A 15,324-nucleotide genomic window follows, 5' to 3' on the forward strand; every position below is an offset into this window, starting at 1 on the left:
CTACGGGCAAAGTTTATGTTTTGTCCAGCCTTCTTAGTGTTTTAAAAATAGCGATTTTGATGCTAACATAGAGGTGCCCCTTGCACTCCAATTAAAAATGATTTTGAACCGAAAACGAAAATATGGTCAATCTTAAAAGTGGCGATTCATCGTAATTATGCTTTTAAACTAAAGTTTGACTCGGGTAAATTCACAAAAAGAACCTAGGTTGCATTTTGGCGCGAGTTTTGCGTTAATTCTCAGGGATTAGCCAAAAATTGACACCATGAAGTGGAACTCAATTAAACCATGTTTGCCACAATTACTTCATCATATCACTGAAACAGTTACTTGCATTGTAAAAGCTTATTTCACTGAAACACTGCTTTTTCATATAATAAGGGGCAAAACGATGCTCATTTGGCATAGATATGCCCCCAATTTACATTACTGACATTCATACAAAATATGAAGTGGAATTCAATTGAAACTATTTTTGACATCATATCTAATCAATTTTACATGTTTCTTGTCAGGAAAATTGCTGGAAACAGCCAATTTCGATGAAATACAGCTTAACCATTTATATAGCGCAGACAGGTGCTTATTTCAGAGAGAGATGGCTTAATTAGACATTATTGACTTGGACATAACTTATGAAGCTGAAATCAATTGAAATCATGTTTGCCATCATCTTTATCACACGAACACTCCCTTGCATCGCAGTGAAAAAACACACAACTATCATATTAAAAACACAATTAGTCATCTTTATTAACATCAAGGTTTTGATTTCCTCTGTTTTTTGTTCACAAGTAGAAAACAATGTTTAAAACAGATAGGACCCCTACAGCATTACTATGAAAATAATCCATTATATGATCCACTTAATCTAAAACCTCCTCACTTTATAATCTCATTTAGTGAAAACCACAGATATCCACCACTGAATATTATCGCTGCTCTGCTATGAGTTCATAAATATGTTCTTTTCACCGAACATGGGATAACATTTGTTGAGGTTGCTTTTGGGAGGGACTGAAACTTGGTAGTGGCAAAAAGGAGCTGGTCTGTGGATGACAACTTTTTGTAAGATCTTCAGATGCTAAAAGATTTCAGAAGTGTTGAATACCGCGATGGTTGAAAAACTTGAAATTAGTTGTTTAGACAAGTATTCCTCCAACCAGTAATCTATCTCGAAAATTATTTTTAATGAGAATTCTATTAAATTCAATTCAAGGTGTAGCAAATAATAATTAGGTTGGGAAACTGGAATCTCCTTTTAGAACCATTTTTAATCAGATTTAAGAAATATTGTCTATGTACAAATAACTATTGAGCCACTGTGACATGTTCCTATATAGCCACTGTCCTGCTGCCACAAAACTCAGTACTCGGACAGCGCTGTTAAAGTAAGTTTTCATAAAGACAGTACAGTGTCAACCTGCTTTCTGACAATAGCTGAACTGTTAAAAGTTAAACTATATATTTGCCAGACATTTAAAAAAGATGTTTGTTTCAAGTAGGAACCAATAACTGCAGATAAGCATTTATTTTATATCACAGTAAATCTGATGTAATTGTCTTTACCATCATCATCAGCATCATCATCATCATCATTCTGTTGAACTTCAAAACCCACATTTCCCCCTAAACAAGACCAACTGATAAATGACAACATAAGAAGTATCTGTGGTTTTTAAAAATTAAAATATAAGCAGCTATGAGTATGCTTACACTTTCCAGTATCAATGCCTTAGTGCACAGTGAAAAATACACGTCCTTTGTGAAAATAGAATAATAAAAAGATAAGATAAGCACATAAAAAAGACATATTTAGACATACTGTATAATAGCCCATGTCAGTGATTACCAAATACATACTAAATCATCATAACAACATAATAATGATGAATATAAATGAAAAAATTCTAAAACCTGTTTCTGCTATTAGGGGGAGGCAGATACTGGGGAGTGACGGTAGTATCAGTCAAGAATGAGGCGAACTGAGTCATTCAGGGTTGGTTTGTCCAACATTTTGGTGTGAAAGAATCTATGGCAACAGTCCATATGGAGGAGCTTTTTCTGCCCTCTCTCCTCTTTCCTCTAGTTTCCAGTGTTTGCTACTGTAGTAAACTCCTGAGCTGTCCTCCTTGTAGCCTCCTTATCAGGCTGTTCAGCTGATGACTCAGAGTGGGCACTGAACTCTTCTGAGGGTGTTTCAGCGTGGGGTTATATTGCATAGTGATCAAAGCTTGCCAGGTATTCCAGAGCAGCCCGGTAGCACAGTTGGTATTGGTCCTAGTGAAAAACAAAATCTTTGGGTTGGTGTGCAAGTAGGAAGCCAGAAAATGACTTAATTAATAGCAATAGAATACACAATAACTACTGTAAAAATGTTGCAAACTTGTTTGATAAAGATTTTATTGGTGGAATGTTACTTAAGTACATTTCCTTTAAGGGTAACTCCAGCAGTTTTACACATTAAAGTTTGTTTATAAATCTTGGGGAGTGATATTGCATATGTGAGAAAGGTGGTAGAAAGCCTTTTTTGGCTTCATCGTGTGTTACGCAGGCACCAGCAACATCAGTGGATTTGGGTTTAGGCTTTATACTACTTTTTTTTCACCATACAGTAGTACTTCCCAAGACCTGTGAATTTTATATCATTTTTATACAAGTTATTTTCTGGCCACACAGGGGCAGCAGACACCAGCTATTTACACATCTAAGATACATTAGCATGTATTTAATCTGGTTCTATCCCCGTGCTTCGACTCAATTTGGTTTTCAATCCTATGACATTTTCTGTATCTTTAGCTGTTAAATGCTGCACTATGTTCACCAGTCAATCTCAAATTGTTTCTGTCTGCAGTTTGGTGCTAAGCAGGTAGTGTACAGTGGGTTTACCAGAGCTTACCACTTAAAAAAAATATCTGCCTGTCAACACTAGGAGAGCAGTGAGTAGACCAATACAGTTAAGCCAAAAAAACAAAACAATGTGGGGAAAATGCTCAAAAGCTCTGCAGAGGACAACCTCAGGCTTGGTGATAATTCACTGGAGGTTTATCACGTGAGTAACAACTGTCCTAAGTATGATTTTGAGGTATTACATATATACATTTTATGCTACTTTAAACTTATATCTAAGTAAATGCCAGTCAATTTATTAATAAAATCCAATTGGCACTTTTCATGACACTATTCATACAGAGCAGGCTTAGACCATATTCTTCATTCAAGAGACCCAACATTCCCCAATGAGCAAACACTTGGTGACAGTTTAAGTTAAAATAATGTATTTACTGGTTAATTTGCAGGATAAAATTCTACATAGAAAACGCATGATCATCTTATTTAATATGATGTATTGTTCTAGCTTAACGCCAACATAGGGTTCAGTATTAAAGGTCAAATTTGTAAAACAGTTTTGGTACATAATTTAATTTGGTTATAATTCTCACAGACTCTAAATTTTGGCAGTGGATGAGCATCTACAGTACAGTACAGTATGCTGTTGTGTACCAAGCACTAAGTGTTTTAAGTCACACCGCATGACCCCAGCCCGCTCACTATGAGTCAACTGCTACAACAGTGCTTCAACCACAGCAAAATGATTACTAGCATTTCTAACATAATGTCAATAATTGTCAGTACAAATCCATTCTTATATTATGTGCTTCTTGTGTTCTTTTGCATCTCTGGCAGCAGTGTGTCATACCTCTGTCTGCACCATGAATGGCCTCTGAGTTCGGAGTGTCTTGACAGTCTGAAAGAGGTCAATCAGTCCCTCATACCTCATCCTCTCCAGGACGATGCTCAGGGTGATGAACACACCAGTCCGCCCAACACCAGCACTGGTTGACACATACATTATTAGACTATTTATACTCAGTACAATCAGGATTCAGCTGGATAGAATAAGAGTTGCCCCTCCCTGCTTGGCAGCTCTTATTGTATCCGGCTGATTCTTGATTGTAATGAGTGTTTTTACACACACGCGCACAAGCATACACACACACACACAAAATTACCTGCAGTGCACAGTGATTGGTCCATCTTGTCCAAATTGCTCCTTAGTTTTATGCACATTTTCGATGAAGTCAATGATTCCCTCCCCAGTTTTTGGTACTCCTTGTTCTGGCCAGTTATTGAACTGAAACTGCCTGATGGTCCTCGAATGACCATCCTAACCAAGACACAGGAAAATGACAACAGATATAGTAAGTGTAGTTAGATCCAGAAGAGAAAAGTGATGGGGATAACACATTACTAAAGGAGAAAATTATTATGTAATAATAATAATAATAATAATAATAATATAATTTCTCAGCATATTAGAGTCCTTTCAGCTGGTCCCATGTGTCAAATTCCAAATAAATTGGACTTACTGTGTTCCAAATGTTTCCGTGATCCAATTTTGTTTCGTTAATAATAGCGCAACCATGTGGCAGATTTAGTGAGAAGCATTTGCACACCAGTTCCAGTAATTGTGCCAAATTTTGTGTTTCTAGCTCATTCCAACTCATAGCAATTTGAGACGCAGCATGATAAATACTATATCATGCTGCGTAATATATAATAAATACAGTGGCAGGTTCAAGCCTCTTACACTCAAGATGCTCAACTGTATGAAACTTAAGCCACGAACGGCAATGACAGTGTTTCGGTGGGATTCGCGAAAATTTAAGGTAATTTGAGGTACAACAATTGGGTAATTTTGTTCCATCGTTTCTGTCTTCATGCAACTCCTGGCAAATGCGTATCTTACTGGGGCACAGTATCTCAAAACACAAGGTGTATCTATTGTACAGCTTTGAGATATTTGTGTGAACTGGATCTGATCTGACCAATCAGCAAGTATAAAGACATTCAAAATAACGTAATGTCTCTCATATACCTTCAAGTCTTCAGCTTTTTTTTTACTGGAAGAACTGGCATCTAAATTTGATCATGTAGACACATGTAATACATAAAAACAAAAATACTATGAGAATTGATGTCAATAGGGGAGCTCAGACCTGGTAAAAACATCAGTTCTGACTGATCAAGAAGAACCTTGAAAAAGTTGGATAGTCTTTACACTGTCATGTGTCGTGAATGACCACTTGTGATTGGATGTCACTTCCCTGCTCTATATGCAAATAAACATGTACATTACTGAAACAAGCGGAAAAATGTTTTTAACGGACAGAAAACATTACATTGTAAACAAAACAAATATCATGTAAAATATCCGCAAACTTACAAGATGGCCCAAATAATTAGAATTTATCATATTCAGCATTTGACAAAGTTTATTAAGTTTTTCCTAACTCAACTCACAAAATTGCGCTTTAAAAAAAAAAAAAACTGTTGAAACAGTGTGTTCAAACAGCTGCTAAATGTTGGCAGGTGAAATGCACTTTTGACACAGAAGTGTTACCAATGTATTTCATTTAATGCTGAATTTACAATAAGACATGAATAGATTTTTGAAAAAGCTTTATAGGTTTTTTTTTTTAAGGTATTTTTGTTAAACAACTTTCATTAACTTACATTACAGTGAATCATGTAAATGAAACAGTTTGTAATCCACTCAGCCTGTCTTTGTTAGCTCTTCCTCTTCTCATCTTGTTTCACAGAGGACGCTAGATTTATTTGCGGTTCTTCAATGTGGCCCAGGACACATGTGCTGACACATTGTGAGAAGAATGCGACCAGATCACCTCTAAATGTAGTCCAAGTGACTGGATCTCAAATGTGTCCTTAATGCGTGTTACAGCCCTAGTGATGTGGGTGTGTTTGTGTTGTGCTTTTGTGTTGTTTTTTTACTCAGGTGTTGGCCTCTTTTTCCCCCTCCTCCTTGCCTTAAATGTGGAGGTCTATACCTGGTCCTTTATATCACCAATAAGGCCTAGTGATATAAAGTGCTGTGACGCTGCAAACATTATGGCTGCATTAGACATGATAGAAAATGTTTTATATAAATTTGTTGAAGCACACTGTACATCGTCAATAGATGTTGCAGTCCTGGTCTGAGTCCTGACCAGTCAAATCACCTTCTTCACCGTCTTCTTCAGTGGGAAGAGTGCAGTCGAAATCCTCCAACTTAAATGCAGTAAAATCAACTGAAATAAACACACAGATGGAAAACGAGACCTCTGCATGCAATGAAACTTCCACTCTGCCAACACAAATATACTCTAATTCGGGCTGAGCTGAGCTAAAGTCATCATCCTGCTGCTGTGCCACCTGACAACAGCCAAGTTTTGATGAGGAGGACGACCTACCCTGGCATCTGTTACTTTGAACTCTCTCAGGATGTACTGAGGCATGTTGTACTCAGCCATGGGGTCCACAACAAAGCACTGGTAGCGCGCAGAACGCTCGGCAGGCCAATACTGATGGCACTTTTCCTAAAGAATGGAGAGAGGACATGTCATCACGAATTTGGCTGTTACCGAATGGAACAATTATAAAACCACTGTGATTTTAAAGCTTGTAAAACAATGGTCATCCTGGTAGGAGGAAGTCATTGATGCCATTGCCACTAGGGGATGCTGTGACTGTAAGCAAATATTGGCATGTAAATCAATCAATCAATCAATCAATCAATCAAAGCTTTATTGTCATTTTGCTGTACCAACAAAAGTAGTACAACAAAAATGAGATTACTTTTCTCTGGAATCAATAACACCAACACAATATACACACGAAATATATAAATATCATTATCAGACTTAAAACCTCCCTGTCAGTTTGCATGAAACAGTCCTGAAGTGCTAATTATGCCCCCCCAGACCAGGTCCTGATTTGTTTTTTCACTGGCCTGCTGCGCTTCAGTAGTGGTTTGTAAACAAGCACCAGCATAATAGATAGATGATCAGAACTGCCGGGGTGGGGCAGGGCATTGCCCTGTATGCATCTGGGGAGTTTGTATACACCAGGTCCACAAAAAGTCCACAACACGCTGGTCTGGAGGCTTATGCTTTAGCCTAGCATGGATCCTAGCATGGTGAATCCGGCTCTCTTCCTCCTCTTTTGTTTACAGTTAGCTGGCTCCAATAAGATCGCGTGCTGGCGTAAAATGTCCAAATCACAACCATTGGTCATAGTTTTAGCAGCCTGTGTTACCCTGATTCTTAGTAAAATCTCTCAGCTGTAAAATTTGAAGACTGAACATCTTAACATCACTGATCCCTAGAGAGGCTGCTGTATCCATGTGAGCTGCCATCACCATAGCAATGAAATGTGCTCAATGTATTCACACTGGGAGTCTTATCAAACATGATAAGTTTGGTGCAGATTTATAGACTTCAAATTTAGTGACTATGGGTCCAGGGTGTTTGTGGTCTTTTTTTGCAGCATCGAGACAGTCTACACAGTGGAAAGAGATCTTGTTGACTGCGTCTGGTGGGATCTTTAGCTGGGTGTCCAAAACGTTTTCCAAAGTTGCCTCAGGATTGGAGGAGGGTTCTGGGAAAAAATGAGTTTGACTAAAAGTCTTTGTGCATGAGTTTGGGGAGTGCAATCCTGTTATCCATAGCAGACAGTTTGTGTTTGAGGGGTGTCCATGACCTCGCGGAAGCAGTTGGAAGTTTTAGTCTGAGTAGGTGAATCCATGAATGAGGAGGTTGCGCAGACTCTTGATCATTTTCTATTGTACAAAGTCAGTTAGAGCAGTTGTCAATGTAGTGTCTAAGGTCTTTCAGTTTGCCAGGTGCAGAGTGATAATTAAGCAAGTAATATTCTTGGCCTTAATGTGTAGAGTTGTTGATTTTCAGCAGTAGGTCATTGCCATGTTGAACCACACTAGGTCTCGCAAGATCTAGAGTTAAAGCATAATCACCCGCAGGTACTCTCTTTGGCCAAGCCCTTCACCAAAAACTCACAATTTAAAACATTTCTTCATCAGAAAGGTGTTAAGTTGATAAGTTGAGTAAGTGATAATTTTGATTTGTTTGGCTTAGGAGTTCATCAAAATACAACGTGTACAAATCACCAAAAGTAGCAGAAGATTCCAAAATGGCTGACCTTCCTGTTGCCACTAGGTTGCACAATGACTGAATGACACTCACCAAACATCACAATCAAATTAGTTGACTAAAGAGTCATTGTATTCCTGATTATCATCTAGGATGCAGATCTCTGGGGATAAAGGGATGTAGCAGCCCATGAGGTGAGATAATAGATCTGTAACTTGTATCCAGAAGCATCTGAACAATGAGCTTGTGCCAGGTAATATGTTGTGCTCTGTGAACAGTGTGTACATCTGTCTGTGTCATAAATGTCAGTTGTTTTCTTTTAAAACTCTATGAGCTGTAGCTTGTTTTTGTATATGTTGAAATTATTATTGCAGATATGGATACAAAAGTGGGGACTGGTAGTGACAGAGAGGTCTTGTGTCCCATTTGATCATTGGTAGGTATACTGAGGCTTCTGATATGCTGAGAAACATATATATTCTTGAGAGGATTTTCTTGAAATTGAAGATTTTGTCCATTGGACTGAGTTGTATTTCAGTATAAACATTTCTGTTCAATTTTGATTGAATGATTGGTTTTAAGTGCATGTATTCCGGACACTGTAATTTCAATGCTTAACTGTAAGAAATTACGTGAAATTATGTGAAATTATGTGAAATTATTGAAAATAATAATATGTTGTGAATTTGTGAGGGGGACTGTGGCTCAGGGGTAGAGCCAGTGTCTTTTTATGAAATGGTTGCTGGTTTGATTTCCCTGGTCTGCATGTCAAAGTTGGGCTTGGGCAAGATATCGAACCCCAAACTGCTCCTGATGTGCTGGTCAGCACCTTGCATGGCAGCCACAGCCATCAGCGTATGACTGGATGTATGAATTACTGTGTGTTGCTTTGGACAGAAAGTGTCTGCTAAATGCCCTAAAATGTAATCCAGCAAGTGAAGTTAAGTGCTTTTTTATTGATACAAGAGTCAGGGTTGTTCATAGAGTGCATGGGCTAAAGTTCTAGGCACTAGTGCGTTTAGGGTGTGACCAAGTCCATTTTGCTAGTTAAACAGCAGAAAATCTAGGCACAAAGTGAGGCGTATACAGCATAAAAAAGGGGCTGTATTAAGACAAGATAATAGTCATGGGTTTGTTCTGGGATTCCTTACACATAAAGTGAAGTATTTCATGCCTTTTTAAAAAAAAAATATGTTGATGATTACGGCTTACAGCTCATAAAAACACAAAAGTCTTGGAGGTAGACAGGTGCAGTTCTGATGATGGCCTTTAGGGCTATCACCATCGTCTTGAATTGGATGCGGGCCACAACAGAAAGCTAGTGGGGGTCACTGAAAGATTGTAAACAAGGTGCGCTGCAGCATTCTGGATATGAGATATAAGACAGATATAAGACATATCTCCAGCGGAGAGGGGTCCTGCCCCAAAAGGTTACATTTTTTACGTTTATATATATTTTTAAAAATGTCTTTTATGTTGTTACAAATTTCTGTACCTCGTATTAATCTTATTTTAATTTATTTTTATCAATTAGTTAGTTTTTTTTTTTTTTTTTTTTACCATGTTGGAGCAGTATGAGGCACTTTTGTGTTTTCGTACAGTGCTTTTCTTGTATGAATTGGAAAAGTAATAAAGATTAAAAAACATTCAAAACAAAACAAAACATGAGTGTGCTTTACACATTCCCGGTCTTTAACTCCGATGTAAACAGGTTGGAGAGCTGTGTGGCAGGCGTGTGTGTGTGTGTGTTCCCCAAGAACGTGCGTGTGGCCTGCAGCCAGCGACACCACGGAGAAATATTAGGTTGGTAATTGCCACACCATTGGTCTTGCCTGATCGGTGTCTGATGATGAACTTGAAGGGCTGCGGTGAGAGGTACCATTGAGTTAGGCGACTGTTGTGGTCCTTCATGCTGTTGATCCAGGTGAGAGCCCGATGGTCAGTTTCCAGATCAAACTCACATCCCAGCAAGTAGTTGCACAGGCTCTCCAGTGCCCACTTGATTGCCAGGCCCTCTTTTTCCACAGCGGAATACTTGGTCTCACTTGGCTGCAGCTTGCGGCTCAGGTACAACATTGGGTGTTCTTCCCCAGGGTCACCTTGGGCCAGAACTGCTCCAAGGCCAACTGCTTATGCATCCACCTGTACTAGAAATCTTTTCTGGAAGTCTGGACCCTTGAGGACGGGAGACGAACACAGGTGGGTTTCCAGGGTACTGAAGGCTGTTTCCCAGTCATCTGACCAGGTTACTGAGTTCCTTTGGTCCTTGCATGTCAAAGCTGTGAGTGATTGAGCTTCCTGAAATCAATGTATATACGAAGTGAGCCATCCTTATTACTGACTACGACCACTGGACCGCACCACTCGGAGTTGGATGGCTTGATTACTCCCAGCTTCAGCATCTCCTCTACCTCCTCCTGCAGTCTCTTCCTCATCATCACTCTCCGCCTTCCTTACCAGCAGAACCTCCATTGGAGCCTGTAACAGCCGGTCCTCCCATTCTTTTAGGAGATTTACATGGTAGGTCTGCTTGGGCTTTTTCTGCCCCGGGTGATGGATCTCGTAGGTGACCGCACCCATTTTGCAGGTGATGAGGTATGGCCCTTGCCATTTTTCCAGGAGCTTGCTGTTTGATGAAGGGAGAAGCAACAAGACTTTTTGGCCAAGCTGGAACTCAAGGCGCTGGGCCTGTTGGTCATAGCAGGTCTTTTGCTTCTCTGGGCCTCCTGCAGATTAAACGCTGCCTCCTCCTGGTGCTTTGCCAGCCGATACCTCATCTCCGGCACAAACTGTACCACACCCCTGTCGCTTTGTGTTGTTGACGGTGTCTCACAGCCTTTCAGGTGCAGATCCAAGGGTCCCTGTACCTCCCAGCCATACAGCTGTTCAACAGCGGAGAAACCTGTTGATGCCTGGGGAACTTAACAGTAGGCAAAGAGCAGGAATGGTAGCCAACGATCCCAGTCCTTGCCAGTATCATCCGCAAACTTCTGTAGCATCCTCTTCAAGGTCTGGTTGATTCTTTCAACAAGACCATCTGTCTCTGGGTGGTATGGCGTAGTCTTGATCGCTGAGATGCCTAGTTGCTTGTGGAAGAGCTGCATCAACCTGGAGGTGAAGTTGGTCCCCAGATTGGTCAGGATCTCATCAGGCATTCCCACCCTGGAAAAAAAGTTGCACCAATGCCCACAGCACAGAAGGTGTGGTGATCGTGCACAGGGGAAAAGAGTCACACACCACCAATATGTACTCATATCCGCTACTGCTTCTCACTAAAGGGCCCACAATATCCATAGCTGGTGGAATGGGTGGAGATAAACAGGAAGCGGCTGCAGAAAAGCTCAGTCAGACTTGCAGGCGGCGCATGTTTTCTGACATGTTGGGCATGTGGCACAATATGTCTGAATGTCTCTCTAAATAAGGAAAAAATTAATTCTTCAGTAATTCAATCACTTCAAAGAAACAAACAAAAGCTGAGCAATACAGTTAATCTCTGTCTCAGATGTTACCTTTTCTGTAACCACCATAGTGTAACCACTGGTGTTCCAAGCCAAAATGGCCCTCTTTCAAACCAAAGGTCCCTCCCCTTGGTGTATCCACTTTCACAGAATTAATCAATTTATTGATACTAACGGGTAGAGAAAACATCTACAGGCTGTTAAACACGAGTGTGTTTTACACACTCATTTTACCCTGTCATCTAAACATGTCCCCATACACAAAACAAGTGATTTGGCCACTGATTCACCATGAAAATAATAAACTATTTTAATTTATGGTCACATGACCCAAGAGATGCGCATCCCACTGTTTTTAAGTGCGGAATGGTTTTGCCCCTGTTTTGCCTGCATGGCCGAGGACAAGGTGAGTATGAAGCGTTACACTACAGTTAAGGGAATAAATTACGGGATGTCTTTAGCTCCGACAGGTGTGTGCACACATGTATGCAGCCTGCAGCCAATGACACCACTGAGAAATATGCCGAGTGTCTGTACATATGCACTGCCCACAGTTAGTGACGGAGGTGCTCCGTCACAAGCAGAATCAGAACTAATACTTCAGGATGCTATTTGTTGACTTAAACTCAGCATTCAACACAATTTCACCCATGAAGCTTGAAACATAACACTCTGGACTTTTACAATGATTTGCAACTTGTCAGGTCTGGATTAAAGGGAAAACTATGGAGATAGGAGTTGGACCCAAATGCAGTTACACATGGGAGGCAAGGATATGGGGAAACAAAAGGCTAGCTTTAATTTAAAGCTGAACAAGAACAAATAAGAAAAGGGAGCTAGACCACAAACTAGACAACAGGGACAAAGTAGCAAGCAAGATAGCTAGACAAAGTGCAAACCAAAAGTACAGATATCAAATGAAAAGCAAAGTTCAAATCAAAATGCAAAATGCAAAATTCAAGTCCAAAAACACATACCATGGGGAACTGGGAACAGACAGAAGCAGGCGCATGAACAGGAGCATGGACGCAGACAGATGCAATGACCGGACATGGACTACAGGGAGGACACAGACTTAATACACAGACACTAATGACAAGACGGGGAACAGGTGAGAAGAGAGAGGAGGGAGGAGGCCAGGTGAGGTAACGAGGGGGAGAAGCACATAGGAGAAAACATGGGGGAACAAAACCACAGACAGAGGGAGATAAAGGGAAGAACAAAGACCTTAAAGGACACAGTGGGGCATGGACAATCAAAACAAAGACACAAGACATGATACAAAGACATAAATGGAGAGTCATGACACAACTGGATACTGGACTTCTTCAAAAGCAGACCCCTGATAGTTTGGATTGGCAGTTCTGCGTTAGTGCTCAACACTGGAATCCCCCAGGGCTATGTGTTCAGCCCCCTCCTATTCACAATGTACACCAATGGCTGCACTCCCTGTTAAGTATGCAGATGGCACCACCATCATTTGCCAGCAGCGATGAAAGTTTATAACTGGAGGACATCAACAGTCTTCCGAAATCTACTGCTCAACGTCAGCAAAACCAAGGAGCTGATTGTTGATTTTAGAATAAAACAGACAAAGACACACACCTCCGTCTACATCTGTGGAGCTGAGGTGGAGCAGGAACACAGGTCTAGGTTCTTTGGAATTACCCTCACTGAGAACCTATCTTGGTCATCACACATCACCACTCTGGTTTTAAAAGCACAGATAAGGTTTTTTTCCAAAACAAACTTAGGCAGGCTAAATTCTGGAGCAAGATCCTGGTCAGCCTGGAGCAATAGAAAGCATCCTTGCTGGAAAAGTCACAAAGTGGCATGGTTCACGCACAGCCCAGTACAGAAAGGCTCGACAGCAGGGGATTAAAACTGCCCAGAACATCAAAGGTACCCATCTACAGAGCATCAGTAACATCGGTGAAGTGAGATGCCAAATGGATACTTAAAGACGACATGTACCCAGCGACATCTGTTCACCCTGCTGCCATCTGGCAAAAGACCACACTGCTGCCATACCACCAAACCATGGAGCAGCTTCATTCCCAAGGCCATGAGACTCTTGAACTCATCCTCAACACTCCATTTCCAAAATAAATGTAGCTTGACAGGATTCCCTTAAAATGTCATTTCATTTTTAAACGTTAAAAAAAAATCTAAATAAATGTATCTTTTACCATGTAATGTAAGTACACAACTCAACAAAATATACAACAAAGGTGACATAAGTGTGTGATGTTGATGTGTTACCCGTCCCATCTCGCGGAGTTTGGTGAGCATGACTACAATGGTTGAGTTGTGTTCCCACAACATCCTCCAGAAGTCCTCTGTGGTCTCTGCTAATGGGCCCTGGGTGGCCACGTAGGCTTTCGGTTGCCTGCAAATTGGAAAAGAGACACGTGTGTTTACTCCTCAGAGTTTTGGTAGCACTGCTGTTAGATGGATTCTTTGTCATCTTTCCAGTCCTAGTTGTGGTTCTAGTGCAGAATTAAATTTTACTGTAATGAAAATATACAGCAGGAGATGGCAGACAAATGATAATGCTGAAAATGATAATAAAAAAGACGTAGTACTCTGAAAAAAGATGCTGGGTCTCCAGATGGCTGCATGCTGCTGCAGACTCTCGCTCCTCATTAGAAACAATTGAAAAAAGACTCAGAGGCACTCAGAAAAAACACTGTATGAAGATGGATAAAGAGTTTTCATTTGCCTTATTAGTGGGTAACTTACAATTTTACACATTAAAGTGTATTTACAGGTCTTGGGGAACACTACAGAATCTCCAGATGGCTGCATGCTGCTGCAGACTCTCGCTCCTCATTAGAAACAATTGAAAAAAGACTCAGAGGCACTCAGAAAAAACACTGTATGAAGATGGATAAAAGAGTTTTTCATTTGCCTTATTAGTGGGTAACTTACAATTTTACACATTAAAGTGTATTTACAGGTCTTGGGGAACACTACAGAATATGTGAAAAGGGTATGATAAAGCCTCTTTATGCTCAAGAGGAAGCCATAGTATTCTGACTGACATCCCAGTGGTGGCTGGCCAATAGGGGGCGCTAGGGGGCCGCCCTCCCTGATGGAAATTTATTTTTTTAAAAATATATATTTTTAATTTTTTTTCCAAAATAATCGTTTAAAATTCATTTTACAAATAAATGTGTTTTTAATTATCAAGAAAGAGACAAATATATATGTAATTTGCGTCCATGGTCATTTCCTCCTCTCCTGGGGCGATAGAAAAGTCGCCCCAGCACTGCTGCAGCTCAGCCAATGGTAGATTGTTACTGAGACAAATAAACACATAGCAACGGATAATTCAGCCAATTTGCGTCGTCAAATTTTGATAATCTTGGGGCGATGAAAATATCGCCCCAAGCCTGTGTTTAAGTATCCTGGCAACCAGAAATAAGTGTGGGAAACCGAGATGGCGGCGTCAAATAGACAGGAACAAGAACACACAGGGCTTCAGCTAGCCATACATCCTGTAAAATCTCTCTTGCTATACCCCTTCGAAAGGAGATCTTTACGGAAAAAACTACGTATTAAAGAACTTGGACCTAATAAACCCGGTCCGAATTTAATTAATAAATTTAACACAGCAGAAACATGAGAAAGGTAAAGTGCACCAGAGGAGCCTCTCTCTGAGTTGGTGCGACAGGACGGCTTGGCTAACGTTAACTGTATGTACTTTTGCAACTACAGTATTCTGCTTCCTGTGTTTACTTTTTAAAATGCTGGGGACATATACTACATTGACTGTAACAGGAGTCAGAGACCTAAAAATTCTATCAGAGTGGATCAAAAACATGAATGCTCGATGGTACACATGAACAACACTGTCAAGCTAGCATATGCTAGGCAGGACTAGCATAGCTGCGCAGCTGGACGAAGGACACAGGCTT

At 40.5% G+C, this 15,324-nt stretch overlaps 1 protein-coding gene across 10 annotated transcripts in view; it reads right to left on the reverse strand.

Annotated features, from left to right (window-relative positions):
* Positions 1 to 728: 728 nt before the first annotated feature.
* LOC115591711 (receptor-type tyrosine-protein phosphatase F-like) overlaps positions 729 to 15,324 on the reverse strand; it is a 309,359-nt gene continuing 294,763 nt past the window's right edge. For 9 of the 10 annotated variants that reach the window (XM_030433937.1, XM_030433934.1, XM_030433938.1 and 6 more), the window contains 5 exons: positions 13,667 to 13,793; positions 6,252 to 6,377; positions 4,014 to 4,168; positions 3,701 to 3,836; positions 729 to 2,280 (listed from right to left, as the gene is read on the reverse strand). In XM_030433937.1, coding sequence (XP_030289797.1) covers positions 2,212 to 2,280; positions 3,701 to 3,836; positions 4,014 to 4,168; positions 6,252 to 6,377; positions 13,667 to 13,793 — 613 coding nt within the window. In that variant the 3' untranslated portion in view covers positions 729 to 2,211. Of the gene's footprint in view, positions 2,281 to 3,700; positions 3,837 to 4,013; positions 4,169 to 6,251; positions 6,378 to 13,666; positions 13,794 to 15,324 lie in introns of those variants that run through there. The other variant, XR_003985993.1, reaches the window with a different exon arrangement.

This window comes from Sparus aurata, chromosome 11 (genome assembly GCF_900880675.1).
Source record: "Sparus aurata chromosome 11, fSpaAur1.1, whole genome shotgun sequence".
Classification (NCBI taxonomy): Eukaryota; Metazoa; Chordata; class Actinopteri; order Spariformes; family Sparidae; genus Sparus; species Sparus aurata.